Raw genomic sequence first — 13,618 nt, 5'->3', positions numbered from 1 at the left:
AAGGAGGAAGTAAGATTGATTGAGGTGGCAGAGCCTTCACAACAGTGGTTCACCTAAATCCTAAGAGAAGAAAGGCCTTGTTTGGCAAGTGGTAGAAAGAATTAGCATAAGACAGCACCTCAACCTACATTATGAACTCTCAGAAATATGCTCAGAGATCAATAAACACCGCACGAATCCCCTTACCCTGGACAACTTGCAGCTTTTTATGCAAACCAGTTGCATTCCCCAGCAAGTCATAGAAATATGTAGTCACTAGTTTCCAGCATACCCCCACCACATACATTCACAGTATTGTTTCCATGTGCCCAACATCAGAGAGCAAAACCGAAAGAAACATCAGTTTCTCCTACAACACACACACAAATATGCAAGAAACACCATTTCTTTGCAGAACCTGTGTTGTCTAAGTTGTGGGCGTGAAATGCATAAATATTAGTTGCTAATAAAAACCAGACGGTTAGCTCTGTACTGGAAAGCGAACAGCACACACATAAATCATAAAAAAACAGTAACCCTAAGGTGCGTTCCCCATCAGTAAGCTGAAAACCAAACAAGGAGAGAAATGACTCAAAGTGTCCATTTGCATCCCTCTTTCCCATTACCTCAGACGTACAAGCTCTTTCTCCGGTGAGTTACCTCCCTACACTTTTGTCCCCGATCAGAAGAGCCTCGCGGAAAAGGTCGCAGGCCTTCTCTTCTTTCCCTTCAGGCTCTTGAGGCAGTGAAGGAGCATGGCGGGAGGGGAACGGAAAGGACAAAGGTAGGCGCTTTCAATCCCTCTAGGCTTAGCTACAGGGCTCCCAGCCGCTCCCCTTCTCATCGCGGAACTAGAGCACCTGCCAGGGAGAGGTCAGTCCCTTCCTCCACCTTAGTAACCGGCCCACAGGGCCTTGGTGTCCCAGGAGCCCAGGCGCTGCAGCCCTAGGGGACTAAGGGGAGGAGGAGGCGAAAGAAGTCGGGAATGATACGAATCCCTAGCAAACAAAAGGGAGGGGGCAGAATACCAAGCCGGTCGCGGCTGTTCCCAGAGGTGGCCAGGTTGGGTGGAGAAATGCGTGTCGGGGGAGGGGAAGATTTAGAAAATTCCTCTGGGGCAAGGGATTAGGGAGCTGCATGGGGGCGCAGCAGCCGGCAGGAAGGGGGCTGCGACAGGACGGAGGCCCCGGGGCGAGAAGGGGGAGAGAGGTGGTGGCCAAGAGGTGAAGGCCAGACTGAGCTCAGTGTGGGGTGAACGGGGGCTGAGCCCCGCGCGGCGCTCCGAGAGGCCTTGAGGAGGGTCTCAGAAGGAGGTTGGGGGCACGCGACGAAGGCATTAGAGGGAGAGGGTAGAGTTGGGGGACGCAGTGTTGGAAAAGAGGCTGAGAACAGAGCTGTAGAGAGGTTAGGGGGACTGCGAGGGGGCCTGACCCCCGTCCGCCCCACCTCACCTGGCGCCGGGTTAGAGTCCAGGTCTAGTGCTGAGAAAGCGCCAGCTCCGGCCGGTCCCTCTGTCCCGCGCGGGAGACCACGGACACAAAGCGGGGCGCGCGGGAGGAGGGGAGGAGAGAGGAGGGGGAGGAGGGAGGAGGAGGAGGAGACGCCTGAGGCGCGCGAGTGGGGGAAGGAGGGGCGCCCGCCGCCCTCCGCCGGGGTCAGGGGGCGGGACATGCGGCTGGAGGCCGCGCTCAGCCGGCCAATGGCCACTCCGCCGGCCCGCAGGCTAGGGCGCGCCTTCCCGCGACTCACCTCGGCACCTGGGCCTCCGTTGGCCCCAGCCAATCAAACGCCTTTATTTGTATGACCAGTCCCGCCCATTCGCCCCAGCCAAGGACTGCTCACAGAGAATACAAAGAAGGCCCCCCGGAGGGGAGGGAGTCGACCCCAGATCGCCTACCCCAAGGGCTTTAGTATCACGTTTTCAGCGCGCTTATGGGTCTTTCACAGTTTTTTAGATGAGGGGAGTGGAGTGGGGTTCACAGAGGTTTGGCTCAAGATCCCTTAAGAGGTCGGATCTCTTCTACTTGAGGTTCTTGTAACCAAGAGCTGCTCTCCTCTTCCAGGGCACACAGTTCCCAGTCTTCTCCTGTGAGCCCTCCGCCCCCACCCCCACCCCTTTTTCCAGTCGCCCTAATCTCGGGATGCTGCTTCTCGTAGGCTGCTGCCCACTACTGGACTTCTCCTGAACTGCAAGCCCACACCGGCAGGCTCTGAGCACAGCCTTAATTGATGCTTCCAAGCCGCCCAAACCAACCCCTATCCAGAAGGAAAAGGACAGAGGAAGAGGTTACTGCCCTAGGGTAGAAGGGACCCGGTCAAGTGGCTTTGTTACCTAGGATGGCAAAAAGCCAACACATAATAGGGTAAGTCTCACTCCCCAACATTACCTCTTCCCACCTTCCCTTCTCCTACCTTCAGGTCTGTACTGGGCCACGATGGTGACTGACTGGCCGGCCCGTTTCAGAGCAGCTGCAGCCTGCTCATGAGTTGCATTCCTCAGGTTCACTCCATTCACCTGTCCAAAGAGAGAAGCTGTGAGCCACCCCAAAAGCAAGAACGGAGGTCCTCTGCACTAGTAGTTAGGAGGAGTAACTACTGTAATAATTATCTTCATAAAGGTCGAATGCCAATCAGCGTTAAGATCTAAGAGGCATTCATTTCCTCCACAAAGATAAGTCTGGTCCTGGACCCTGTCACTCACTCAGGATATCTATAAAAACAAGGTAAGTTTTCTCCAGTCCTTAGTCACAAGAAGCATTCCTCGGAGGAAGGACTCCCAGTCTCCACTTTAGACGGGCACAGTTCCCATACTCCCACCTCTCCTTTGTCTCCTCACCGATAAGATCCGGTCTCCTCTGCGCAGCTCCCCACTCAGGTCAGCTGGGCCTCCTGCCAGGATGAAGGAGACAAAAATGCCTTCTCCATCCTCTCCTCCTACGATGTTGAAGCCCAGGCCTGTGGAGCCTTTGTGCAGGATTATCTTGCGAGGCTCTCTGGTGGGAAAGGAGTGGAGGAGTCAGGACTAGGTAGACATGAACTGTGGTACTTTGAGGGCTGGCCTGGAACAAGGTCCATACTTGCTGTAGGGAGTAAGGACGTGGTTCCCTATGTATGATACCCTGAGCCTCCCTTTGTCTCCTAAAACCTGCTTGGCTGCTGTTATGTCAGGTGCCAAGTTTCAGTTCCTCTTCCCTCCCTTCTTCCTAAGGGTTTGCAGTCAACTTCCCAGTGGACAGTCCCCTACTCTCTCAGGTCAACAACTTCCTACCCTGAACTCCAGAGACCAAATCTCAGAGCCCACTCACTGGTCCTCTTCCTTCCCAGATTCTGCTATCCTACCAACCTGTGTGATGGACCCTGGGCCACAAGAAGAGGAAGCAGTTAGGGGCATGCAGTCACCCTGGGGTTGATTGCATTCACCACCCACAGGATGTGCACCCTTACTTCACAGATACTCTTCTGCAGTCTCAAAATTCCACCCATCAGCTATGACCCCTCCTACCTGCTGCCCCAACAACATCTTTAATCAGCAGCTAACACTATGTAGCCACAGGGGGTTGCAGCGCCTGGGCTCTTAGGGGGACCCCAGGTCCCCAAAAGGAGTTTAGAAGCCGAATTGAAGAGAGCAGACAAGTACATGAAAAATGCGAGCAAAACTAACCACATCTAAGGAAGCCCTCCGTAAAAGGTCTCAGTGTCATCAGCCCAACTCCAAGCGTCCGTTCCCGGCCCACTGACTTCACTTGTTACAAGCATCTTTCCTCGGAGAAGCCCAAAGCCCCAAGCAAGATTCCTCCTTTCTGCTCCCAGTCTCAGGGGCTAGGCTCCCTTCCTGAGTCCCGGATGCTCTTGCTCCTAGTCCTCCACTCCTACCTGGCATCCCCTCCGGGCCTCAGGGAGCGAAGCGGCCAGGCCCACCTCTGCGAAGCCCTCCTCCAGGCCGAGGCCGAGGCGGAGCCCAAGCCCATGGCCAAGCCGGAGCCCGAGAACTTGAGGGCCCTCTCCATGGCTCCTCTGACTCTCCCCTGGCCGCCTACCCTTCCGGCTCCACTGCTGCCTGCCCGCCAGCCTCTGGAGCCCCACCCTGCAAACCTGTCCCCCGGAACCCCGGCCGGCCCGACCAGTTCCAGGCCCCGCGCAGCAGCCGCCGCCGCCGCCGCCGCCAGTGGGGCGGGGCAGTTGCCGGCGAGGCCACCAGGCCGGTCAGAGTCCCGCCAACCCCACCGACTGAACTGCTCTCTTTTCTAATTTGAAATGGTTGCAGCAGAGAAGGCTGCAACTATCTCAGGGCAGGAAACTCTGCTGCCCTCACCTCCTCAGCCCCCTAAACGCTCCACCCCATCCTTTATCTGCACTTTTGGACCGCGGCCACTCTCTTGGCACTCCCCCTGATGGTAGAACTTGTCTCTGCAGCCACCTCTGGCCCTCTCTAGGTCCCCAAGGCCTGAGAGAGGGCCTCGGATCCCAAAGCCGGGAGTGATGAGGACCTTGTCCTCTTTGCCATACTACAAGGAAGGCTGTGGCTGGCCAGAAACGGATTCCTCCCCTCCCCAACTCCTGGGTAGGTTGAATGGGGTGTTGGGGGGGTGGTGTTACCTGGTGAAGTCCTCCTCAGCCAGCATGTGCCTTGGAATAGGAGAGTAGCGGGTGGGGGGAACCTGAGGAGGAGCAGGGTAGCTGACCTTGCTCTCCACAGCCCCAAGATAACCCAGGCTGGAATTATGGCTTATGTGGTTGTCAGCCAAGGCAGTAAAAGCTGGAATCAAGAAAGGGAGAGAAAAGTTCAGAGATTGGTCCAGGCAGGTTCCCCAAACCCCTCCAAGGACTTTCCCCCACACCTCCATTCAAGTGCAAAAGAGACCAAGTGATGCTGATTCCTCAGGCCGCACCTCCCCACTCCATCCACCCGCCACCCAGGGTTCCTCCTCCGCAGTCCCTTTCTAAATCCTTGGCTCACTCCTGTGAGTCTTAGAAAGAGCTGAAGTCAAGGCAGTCTACAAAGAAAGGCATGACTAGAGGTGTGACTAATAATAATCCTTCACATCTCTATAGCCTAATACAGTTTTCCAAGGGCTCTCTCGTCCATGATCTCATTTGATCCTTGCAGCAGTCCTATGAGGAAGGCAGCACATACATCGTTAACTCCCTTTTGCCAAAGAGGAAACAAAAGACTGGTGAAAGGGACTTGTCCAAGGGCACCCAGCTCTAAGGGATAGAGCTGGGATTTGGACTCAGCTTTGACCACTATCCTCTGCAGCTTCTCTCTCTCCTTTTTTAAAAATTCACTCTCTGTAGAAATTGTCAAAAATTGCCAATACTAACTATGGCAAGTCTTCATGATGGGGTACTGAGCAAAGTTTTCAATTAGCAATAATGGCGCTCAGATAAACTTTATTGGCTGCTATGATGCCACCTCTGAGCAAAGCTGCTTGCTCTCCCTTAACAAGGAGTATGAACTTCTTCCCCTCCAGAAACCAGGGGACAGAGCTTTAGTTCAGGTACAGGGGCTGATGAGTACGTACTGCTGGCGTAGTCCGGGGGAGCGTACATGTCATTTAGGTGGAGGCTGCCTGGCTTGGCCACCTTCAAATACACCATATCAGATGTGTTCTTCAGTGAGGCCACAGCTTCCTCATGCCTCACATCCTGCAGATTGGTGTTGTTCACCTAGAAGAGGAAAAGCCTCAGGCTGGGACTTGGGAGAGGGAGAGGCTTCTCCAGGGAATCTGAGGGATGCCCTTTCAGTGAAATTCAACAGTGCTAACAGAGGCCCAGGTATAGTGCTGTGAGGAGCAGAGGCAGGAGGTAGGGGATAGGGCAAGTGAGGGGACCCTGCCGCAGAAAGTAGGGTCTTTGAGTCTGGGCAAACACAACACAGATGATAACTCTTGAAATTCCCCCATGATGCCTCATCCCAGAGTGAGGTTTAGGTGGAGTGAGGGGTGCTGGAGCTCCTCCTCCCTACCCTACAATTTGGGCATCCCCGTGAAGTCTGTCTCACCGCCAGCAGCCGGTCCCCGATCTGTAGGCGTCCATCCTTCTGAGCAGCACCCCCCTCAATGATCTTGGTGATGTAGATGCTGTTGTCTCCTGGGATGTGCTGGTTGCCAATGCCCCCAGCAATGCTGAAACCCAGGCCTAAGCGGGAGCCAGCAGGAGGTGGGAGAGGCCCATGAGGAGAGGTTAAAGTGTTGTTGATCCCAAATCTAAGCCCCCTCCCCCAGCCAACACACTGGCCCCACAGGAGCTTCCCCCGAGGAATCACAAATGCTAAGCTGCCATCCCGAGATGAGTAAGGGTGAGGCCTGAGGTCTAAAAAGCAGGCCGTGAGTTGGAACAGGGGGAAGTCAGGCAAGGAACAAGGCCATTCCCTTCTAATTCCCTATGGGGCCAGGTGGGATCTGGGGCCTAGGGCTCTGACTACAGCACAGGAACCTGGAGGGCCGCACCTTTGGGCCCTTTGAGCAGATTGACCTCCATGATGGTCTCAGGTGGGGGCTGTCGCCTTCGCACCACCAATCGCACCACAGGGCCTGCCTCCTTCAGCGCCTCCACTGCCCGGCTGTGCACCACCTCCGACACGTCCACCTCATTCACCCGCAGCACACAGTCATTCACCCTGCAGGGGAAGCCCGAGAGGCATGACACTGTGCCCCCCCACCCCCTCTCCCACTTCCTCCCACTTTTCTGTCCTCCCCTCCTCTGTCCCCTCCCCTCTCAGATCTGATGGAAGGGTCATCCTGCCAGGCCAGCCCTCCTCCCTCCTCTCATCTCTATCCTGTCCCTGCCACCCACAACCCTGCTTCCAGGCCATCTCACCCCAGCCTCCCATCCATGGCAGCTGCTCCACCAGGGATAATCTTGGTAATAAAGATGCCAGGGTCATCAGGGACATGAGGATTGTCGATGCCACCTGCGATACTGAAGCCCAGACCAGAGTTGCCCTGCAGAAGTGGGTGGAAAGGCACAGTCTGTTCACTCTGAGGGCACAAAGGAGAGTTCCAGGTACATTATCTCCCCTTATGTCCCAGAGCTAGTTCTCCAGGCCTCAGAAGGGGTCATGGCAGGCTGGGCCCATTTGTCAGAAAACCAGGCTCTGCTAACCCTTCCAGGAAACCCATTCCCTTCCCAGTTCCCCAGGCCTCAGTGAGCAAGGTCAATTATTTGTTAGTGGTTGATTGATTGATGCATCAAAGTGGCCTCTGAGGGCCACTGTTTCTCCATTCTCTTAATGCAAGTCCCCCCATGGGTCTTGAAACCATGATTCAGGTGTCTTCCCTCTCCTCCCCTTTCTGCCTCTCCCCACTGGCAGACTCACCCGCTCAAGTACAATTTCCTCATATTTGAACATGCCATCACTGCCATTCACCTAGAGGGAGACACAGGCAGTTCCCTTAGTGCCCTCTCCCCTCCCAGCCATCTGCCTCTTGGTCAACCTGCCTCCTCCCCTACTCCCACAGAGTAGAGGAGCCCAAGTACACCCCAGGTCACCTCTTGGCCACAGATGAGGACAGGCTGATCCGGAAGAGGCTGCTCCCCACTCACCCCCCCACCCCTGCTTTGCTTCCAACCATATCAGGCCAAACCCAGCTGCTCATTTAGCCCAGATCAATTGTCTGAGACTGAGCCAGCCAGTGGTGCACTCACCGAGAGGCTGGGCTTCAGGGCCTGCCTCAGAGTTCACTAGGAGGGGTGCAGGGTTGGCCTAAGGGGAATGGCAGAGATGGAGCATGGAGGGCAAACCATGCCACACCCAGCTTCCATAGGGGATATCCAGTGGCCTGGACAGAGAACCCCTCCCCTTCTGAACCACAGTTCTCTCTTACTTGGGGATCATAGATTCCCACTGTGTCCAAACTGAAAGGACAGCAGACATCATCTTGCCCAACCCCCTTCATGTGACAGAAGGTGACACTGAGGCCCAGAGAGGACATGGGATGTGTCTAAAGGCACACTGGGAGTTAGTGGCAGAGCAATGGGATCTCTAGGTGTTCTTTTCATTACTGTACGCTCTTAGGGCCACTGATGCTTTGATCACTCATCCTCGTTCCCCAGCAGAGCTCATGGGAAAAAGGACAGTTGCCCCCGTTTAGAGCACCTCGTGAATCTTCACTCTACACCTCCTTCATGGACTCCAGGAACACAATTCCTCAAATAGGCAGAAGCAGTCAAAATCCTAATCCATTTTCTACCAAGGGACTTTTGGTTTTGAGCCCTTTGTGTTTCCCAGCAGAAAGGGTGAGGGTGGGATCTGGTCAGGAGTCAGAGACAAAGCCAAGGGTGGGACTGGAACGGGGTGGACAAGACTCCCCATGAGGGAGAAGTTGGTGACCCACAGACTGATTGGCAGCAGAGTCCTTGGTCTTCAATATGCAGTATCCATGAGAGAAGAGGCAAGGGAAGGGGTCAGAAACACAGGGGTGATTTGACCAACCCACAGAGATGGCCTCCCAGTCAGGACATGTGTGTGTCCCTTTGTCAAGTGAAAATGTGATTCTGGACAGACAAGTAGCACCTGCTTACTGGCTCCCACTCTCATCTCCAAGAATGGAGAAGCCCTCTTGCCTATCTCCCCAGGTATCCTGGCACCCCTCCCCCACCTTTCTTTGGCTATGCTGTCCCTTCCCTTACCTCTGGCCTTCTCAGAGGGAGGAGCTGGAAACCAGGGTGGGGGCTCCTCCACATGTCCTGTTCTGCTCCCCCCATCCCAGCTCCACCACACACAGCTTTGGCTTCAAGAAGCAGAGAGGAGGAGAGCGGGAGAGGACTAGCTCGTCATGCCTCCACCATTTCTGGGCTGGCCCTGCAGCTCTGGGAGTTTGTGGGAGGACTCCAGCTGCAGCCTTACCCTGGTCTGTGACCCCAGGAGGAAGAACTGAAGGCTCTTTAGAGACCCGAAACCAACACACCTGCCTTAAGTACCATGCAACAGACACAAGCAAAAGGACACCCATGTGGCCCTTGTGTGCATTTGGTGTACCATATGTTCCCACATGTGACAAGCCATGCCTCAAGCCCAGCCCAACTGGCACCCAGAGGCTTCCAGTTTCCAGTGGTCCACCCTCTAGACGCCACCCCACCCCTACTCAGGGACCTTGCTCTCAGGCCCAGGAGCCATCCAGGGATCAGCCCTGGCAAAGAAACCTTGGCCAACTTGCCCAGTCTGGGATTGGCACCTGTCTCCCAACCAGGCAGGACAAGCATAACAGGGTGTTTGCAAGGGAAAGGCCTCCGGGACAGAGGGGGCAAAGGAGAGAGAGGGACTCACTGGAGACGGCAAGAGGCCAAGGCAAGGGATGTGGGGAAGCAGTAAGTGTGGACAGACAGAAAGCCAGAACCGAGGGCTCTTTTCCCCAGGAAGTCCCCACCTTTGCCTCTGAGTGAGAGCACATCCTATCCCCAGAGAACAGAGGCAGCCAGAACGGTCACCAGCTTGGGGCAGTCATCACCTGCCCTCGACAGCAAAGCCTCCTCTTCCTCTCTCCCCACCCTGGGAGCTGCAGAGCCGGATAACTAGACAGGCCCTCCGCCTTGCGTGCCAGGGACCTGGCTCTGCCAGCCCAGCCTCCATTTTGCTGCTTCTCCCACAGATGCTCCTTCCATTTTCTAAGCTGGCAATTTAGGCTGGGAGTGGAAGCCGGAGTTGTGCCCAGCACCCAGGGGCTCCCAAGCTGTGCCAAGTCAGGGCTGGGGGGCTAAGCTCTCTCACATCTGGAGGTACCCAAGGGAGACATGCCCCACTGGGGCCAGTCCCTGCACCAGGGCAGCTGCCCCTTGCTGGGTCCAGGCACCATGCCTGCTCTAGAGCCAGGAAGCTTGCTTCAGTTCCTTCAAATCCCCCCCCCCCAACCCCAGCACACACACTTCAGAGCTGCTTGGACAAAAGAGTCCGTCCTTCTCAGCAGCCTCTCAGCCTTCCTTGGGACGTGTCTCTTGCCTCCTTCCCCTCCCCTCCCTTGCCTGTCAAGCGCCTCTCACCAGACACACACACCAGGCACACGCGTGCACACTTGCAGCCACATGCTCACACACATATACATACAGCCACACACACAAACACAGCCACCCCTGCAGCCTCCTCTACAGAGATGTCTCCACATTTAGAGAGAGATGTCTCCACATTTAGAGAGACATCTCCACACATCCATGTGCACATCCACACACAAAGGGACTGGGACAGAGAGGGACTCATGGCATCGAGGGATGAAGCTCAGCAAGCTGGGCACATGGGCTCCTCCACACGGATTCACGGCAGCTCCATGGCCTTCCTCCACACACCCCAACATACATACACACACATATGTCCCCCCTACGCAGAGCATCATGCCCCCTCCTCCCCTCCTGTGGAGACACACACCACACACAGCCCCCGCAGAACCTCCCGCCCCCTGCCAGACACAGAGACATTGCTAAACCCCCACAATGAGACAAACCCAATTCCCCCCCACAGGAAAATGTGCTTCTCCGCCATGCCTATACCCCCTGACACACACGGCTCCTCCCAATCCCCTTCTAATGGAGACCCCCAAACAGACATACTCAGGGAACCACGTATTTCCCACCACCTCTCTTTGCCCAGCTGCAATGCTAGGGCTCGGGGTCCACAGGCTTGGAGCCCCAGCGACCCCTACTGCACCCCGGTCCCCTAGGCCCCCACTCCCCAGCCCTCCTGGGTTGCCCCACCGCTCCCACCTCCGCTGGTCCATACCTGCTCATACCAGTCCCGGTTGGTACAGGTGCACTCGGGCCACCAACTGGGGCCGCTGCCGTTGAGTTTGGGGGTGCTCTTGCCCGGGACCGGCTTAGGAGGCACCGGCCCCACATCCCGGCCGGTGGGGATGAGCTTGGCCTTGGTGCGAGGGGTGGGGGTGGCCCCTGCCTGCGAGGGCAAGGTCTGGGAGCTGTAGCCCCCATAGCCCGCGCTGGCCCCGTTGCCCCCACCTGGCCCGTAGGGGTCGGGGACCTGCCAGTCCCCGTAGCCCGGAGGCTCGAGGCGCCGCAGGGCGGCCAGGCGGGTCACCTCATAGCACTCGGGGCACTTACAGCAGTGCTGGTGCTTGTGCATGGCACTGCCCCCCGCGGCTCGGACCCCCCAGCCCACGCCGGTTTCCACGCCGCCGCCGCCACCGCCGCCGCCGCCGCCGCCGCCGGGCTCCCGGGCACACTCACACTGCTCGGACCAAGAAGGGGGGGGCACCCGTGGGGGCGCCCGGGCAGAGCGGGGCCTGGGGCCAGGCGGGCGTCCCGGGGCCTCAGCCCCCACGCTGCCCCGCACCCACGGCTCCCCCTCCAGCACTGGCGGCTCCGTGTCGCCCGTCGTGGCTCCTGGGCCGAGGCCCAGCGGCAAAGAAGAAGCGGGAGCCCAAGCAGAGACTGGGTGCTGCGAGGACCGCTTCTGCTCTGGTCCCCAGGATGGATCTGAGTGGAGTCAAGAGCATCTCTCCCTGGCTCCCTTCTCAGTAGATTCCAGCCAATCAGCGCGCAGAGGCAGGCAGCGGCAGCGGCAGGAATGCTAAACAGCGGCTCCTTAAAGGAACAGAGGCAGTGGCGCCCCCAGGCTCAGCCCCAGCTCCCCCGATCTTCGGGGAACTGTTGGCCCTAGGGTGGGGGCAGAGGACGTGGGCCACCAGAGAACTCAGGCACCCGATCTCGTGCCCTTATATTCCCAATTTTAGCCAGTCCTCTGCCCACTCCACCCCACCCCACTTCCAAGAGGGAGTTGCAGGGAGATGCTCAATGGGTCCCCAGGCTCGCTCTGAGCTGGGGCTACCAGAAGTAAAGACAAGGCAGCAGAATAGACAGAAGGGACGTTGGTTGAGGGAGGTGCTTTCTCTTACACGGGACCAAGGAAGAAGGCAGCATATGAGGCCCACTGTCCTGTCAATGCCTCCTCCACGAGACTATTGTTCTCTCAATCTCTAGGCCCTGAAATTACTGTGACCTCACACTTGACCTTCTACCATCACCAGTAAGGGACTCAACCCTAGAACAGGGATCAACAGAAAGCTTAAGTCCTTGTCCCTGGCCCACAAACCCCTATTTCCTCCACCCCACCCCTGCATGGTTGTGATGGGGGGAGGAACTTCAGGATATCAAGACAAGAGTCCAGGACAGGTGTAAAGGTAAGAAGGGATTTGAAGTGGGAGAAACCCTTCTGGGGGTCTGGAATAGAGGTTAGGAATACTTACCCAAGGATGTCTCCTTACCCTCTCCTGGCTCAGCTTGTTGGGGGCGTGGAGGAAGGATGATGTACAAGAAAGACTATCCTTTTTGCAGTTCTTCTTTTGTTTTGAGCTACCAATTATTGAGTCTTTACAAAGTCCTAAGTGCATAACATGCAAACTCAAATCCTACCAAGCTGGTGCTATTATTATCTTTATTTTACCAATGAGAAATTGAGGCTCAGAGATGTTAACACAGCTAGGTAACACAGCTGGAAGTGACAGAATCAGGATGCAAATCCTGATTATTTGACTCCAGAGTCCATGCTGTGAACCACTCTAGTATGACAGGTCTATTCTAAGTTCTCCCATGGAATTTACATCTCAGTTCAATTCAGCAAATATTCAATGAGCACCTACTCTGTGCAAGACCTTGACCTAAGTATTAAGGATACAGAGAGTCTTTTTTTCTTTTTTAGATGGATTTTCATTCTGCCACACAGGCTGAAGTGCAGTGGTGTGATCTTGGCTTGCTGCAACCTCAGCTTTCTGGGTTCAAATGATTCTCCTGCCTCAGCCTCCTGAGTAGCTAGGACTACAGGCTCCTGCCACCACACCCGGCTAATTTTTGTAATTTTTTAGTAAAGATGAGGTTTCATCATGTTGGCCACACTGGTCTTGAACTCCTGACCTCAAGTGATCCACCCACCTTGGCCTCCCAAAGTACTAGGATTACAAGTGTGAGCCACCTCGCCCGGCCCTAAGAGATTCATTCCTTTTTTTTTTTTTGAGACAGGGTCTCATTACGTTGCCCAGACTGGAGTGATATGGAGGGATCTAGGCTCACTGCAGCCCTTGCCTCCTGGGCTCAAGTGATTCTCCTGCCTCAGCCTCCCAAGTAGCTGGGATTACATGTACATGCCACCACACCCAGCTAATTTTTGTATATCTAGTAGAGACAGGGTTTTACCATGTTGGCTGGGCTGGTCTCGAACTCCTGACCTCAAATGATCCCAACCTCCCAAAGTGCTGGGATTACAGGCGTGAGCCACTGTGCCCAGCCCAGAGATTCATTCTTAATTCAACAAATATTCATGGAACACTTGCTATATGCCAGACACTGTTGTAGGATTTGGGGATATAGCAACAAACAAAACAGAACAAATCCCTGCCCTTGGGGAGCTTACCTCCTAGTGAGAGGACACAGACAAAAGTAAACACAATAAACAAGCGAATTATGTAGTACAGTAAGTCCTCATTTAACATCACTGGTAGGTCCTTGGAAACTGTGACTTCAAGCAAAACGATGTATAACAAGACCAACTTTACCATAGGCTAATAAACAAGAGGTAAGTTCCTCTGGCATATTTCTGATCACAAAAACATCACAAGCTTCTAAATAAAGACCTGAAACACTTCTAATATTAAACATTGAAATAAATATGAGCTATGCATATATATAGAAAGATTAATGAAAA

At 55.4% G+C, this 13,618-nt stretch overlaps 1 protein-coding gene and 1 non-coding gene across 7 annotated transcripts in view; both read right to left on the bottom strand.

Annotated features, from left to right (window-relative positions):
* The window catches only part of DLG3 (discs large MAGUK scaffold protein 3), a 60,143-nt gene extending 48,744 nt beyond the window's left edge, over positions 1-11,399 (bottom strand). For 2 of the 6 annotated variants that reach the window (XM_078362388.1, XM_078362389.1), the window contains exons 1-9: positions 10,688-11,399; positions 7,298-7,348; positions 6,799-6,923; positions 6,429-6,598; positions 5,981-6,117; positions 5,502-5,646; positions 4,576-4,735; positions 2,816-2,972; positions 2,392-2,494 (exon numbers count right to left, since the gene is read on the bottom strand). In XM_078362388.1, the coding sequence (XP_078218514.1) occupies positions 2,392-2,494; positions 2,816-2,972; positions 4,576-4,735; positions 5,502-5,646; positions 5,981-6,117; positions 6,429-6,598; positions 6,799-6,923; positions 7,298-7,348; positions 10,688-11,044 (1,405 nt within the window). In that variant the 5' untranslated portion in view covers positions 11,045-11,399. Of the gene's footprint in view, positions 1-605; positions 1,518-2,391; positions 2,495-2,815; positions 2,973-3,852; positions 4,007-4,575; positions 4,736-5,501; positions 5,647-5,980; positions 6,118-6,428; positions 6,599-6,798; positions 6,924-7,297; positions 7,349-10,687 lie in introns of those variants that run through there. The other 4 variants (XM_078362387.1, XM_078362390.1, XM_078362392.1 and 1 more) reach the window with 4 other exon arrangements.
* LOC118150709 (U4 spliceosomal RNA) lies at positions 5,266-5,406 on the bottom strand. The gene has a single exon (XR_004738864.3). It is a non-coding gene; the product is annotated as a U4 spliceosomal RNA (small nuclear RNA).
* Positions 11,400-13,618: the final 2,219 nt, after the last annotated feature.

The sequence above is a fragment of the Callithrix jacchus genome, chromosome X (genome assembly GCF_049354715.1).
Source record: "Callithrix jacchus isolate 240 chromosome X, calJac240_pri, whole genome shotgun sequence".
NCBI lineage: Eukaryota > Metazoa > Chordata > Mammalia > Primates > Cebidae > Callithrix > Callithrix jacchus.
The sequence above is the reverse complement of the archived record's forward strand: the minus strand, read 5'-3'. Positions and strand labels throughout refer to the sequence as shown.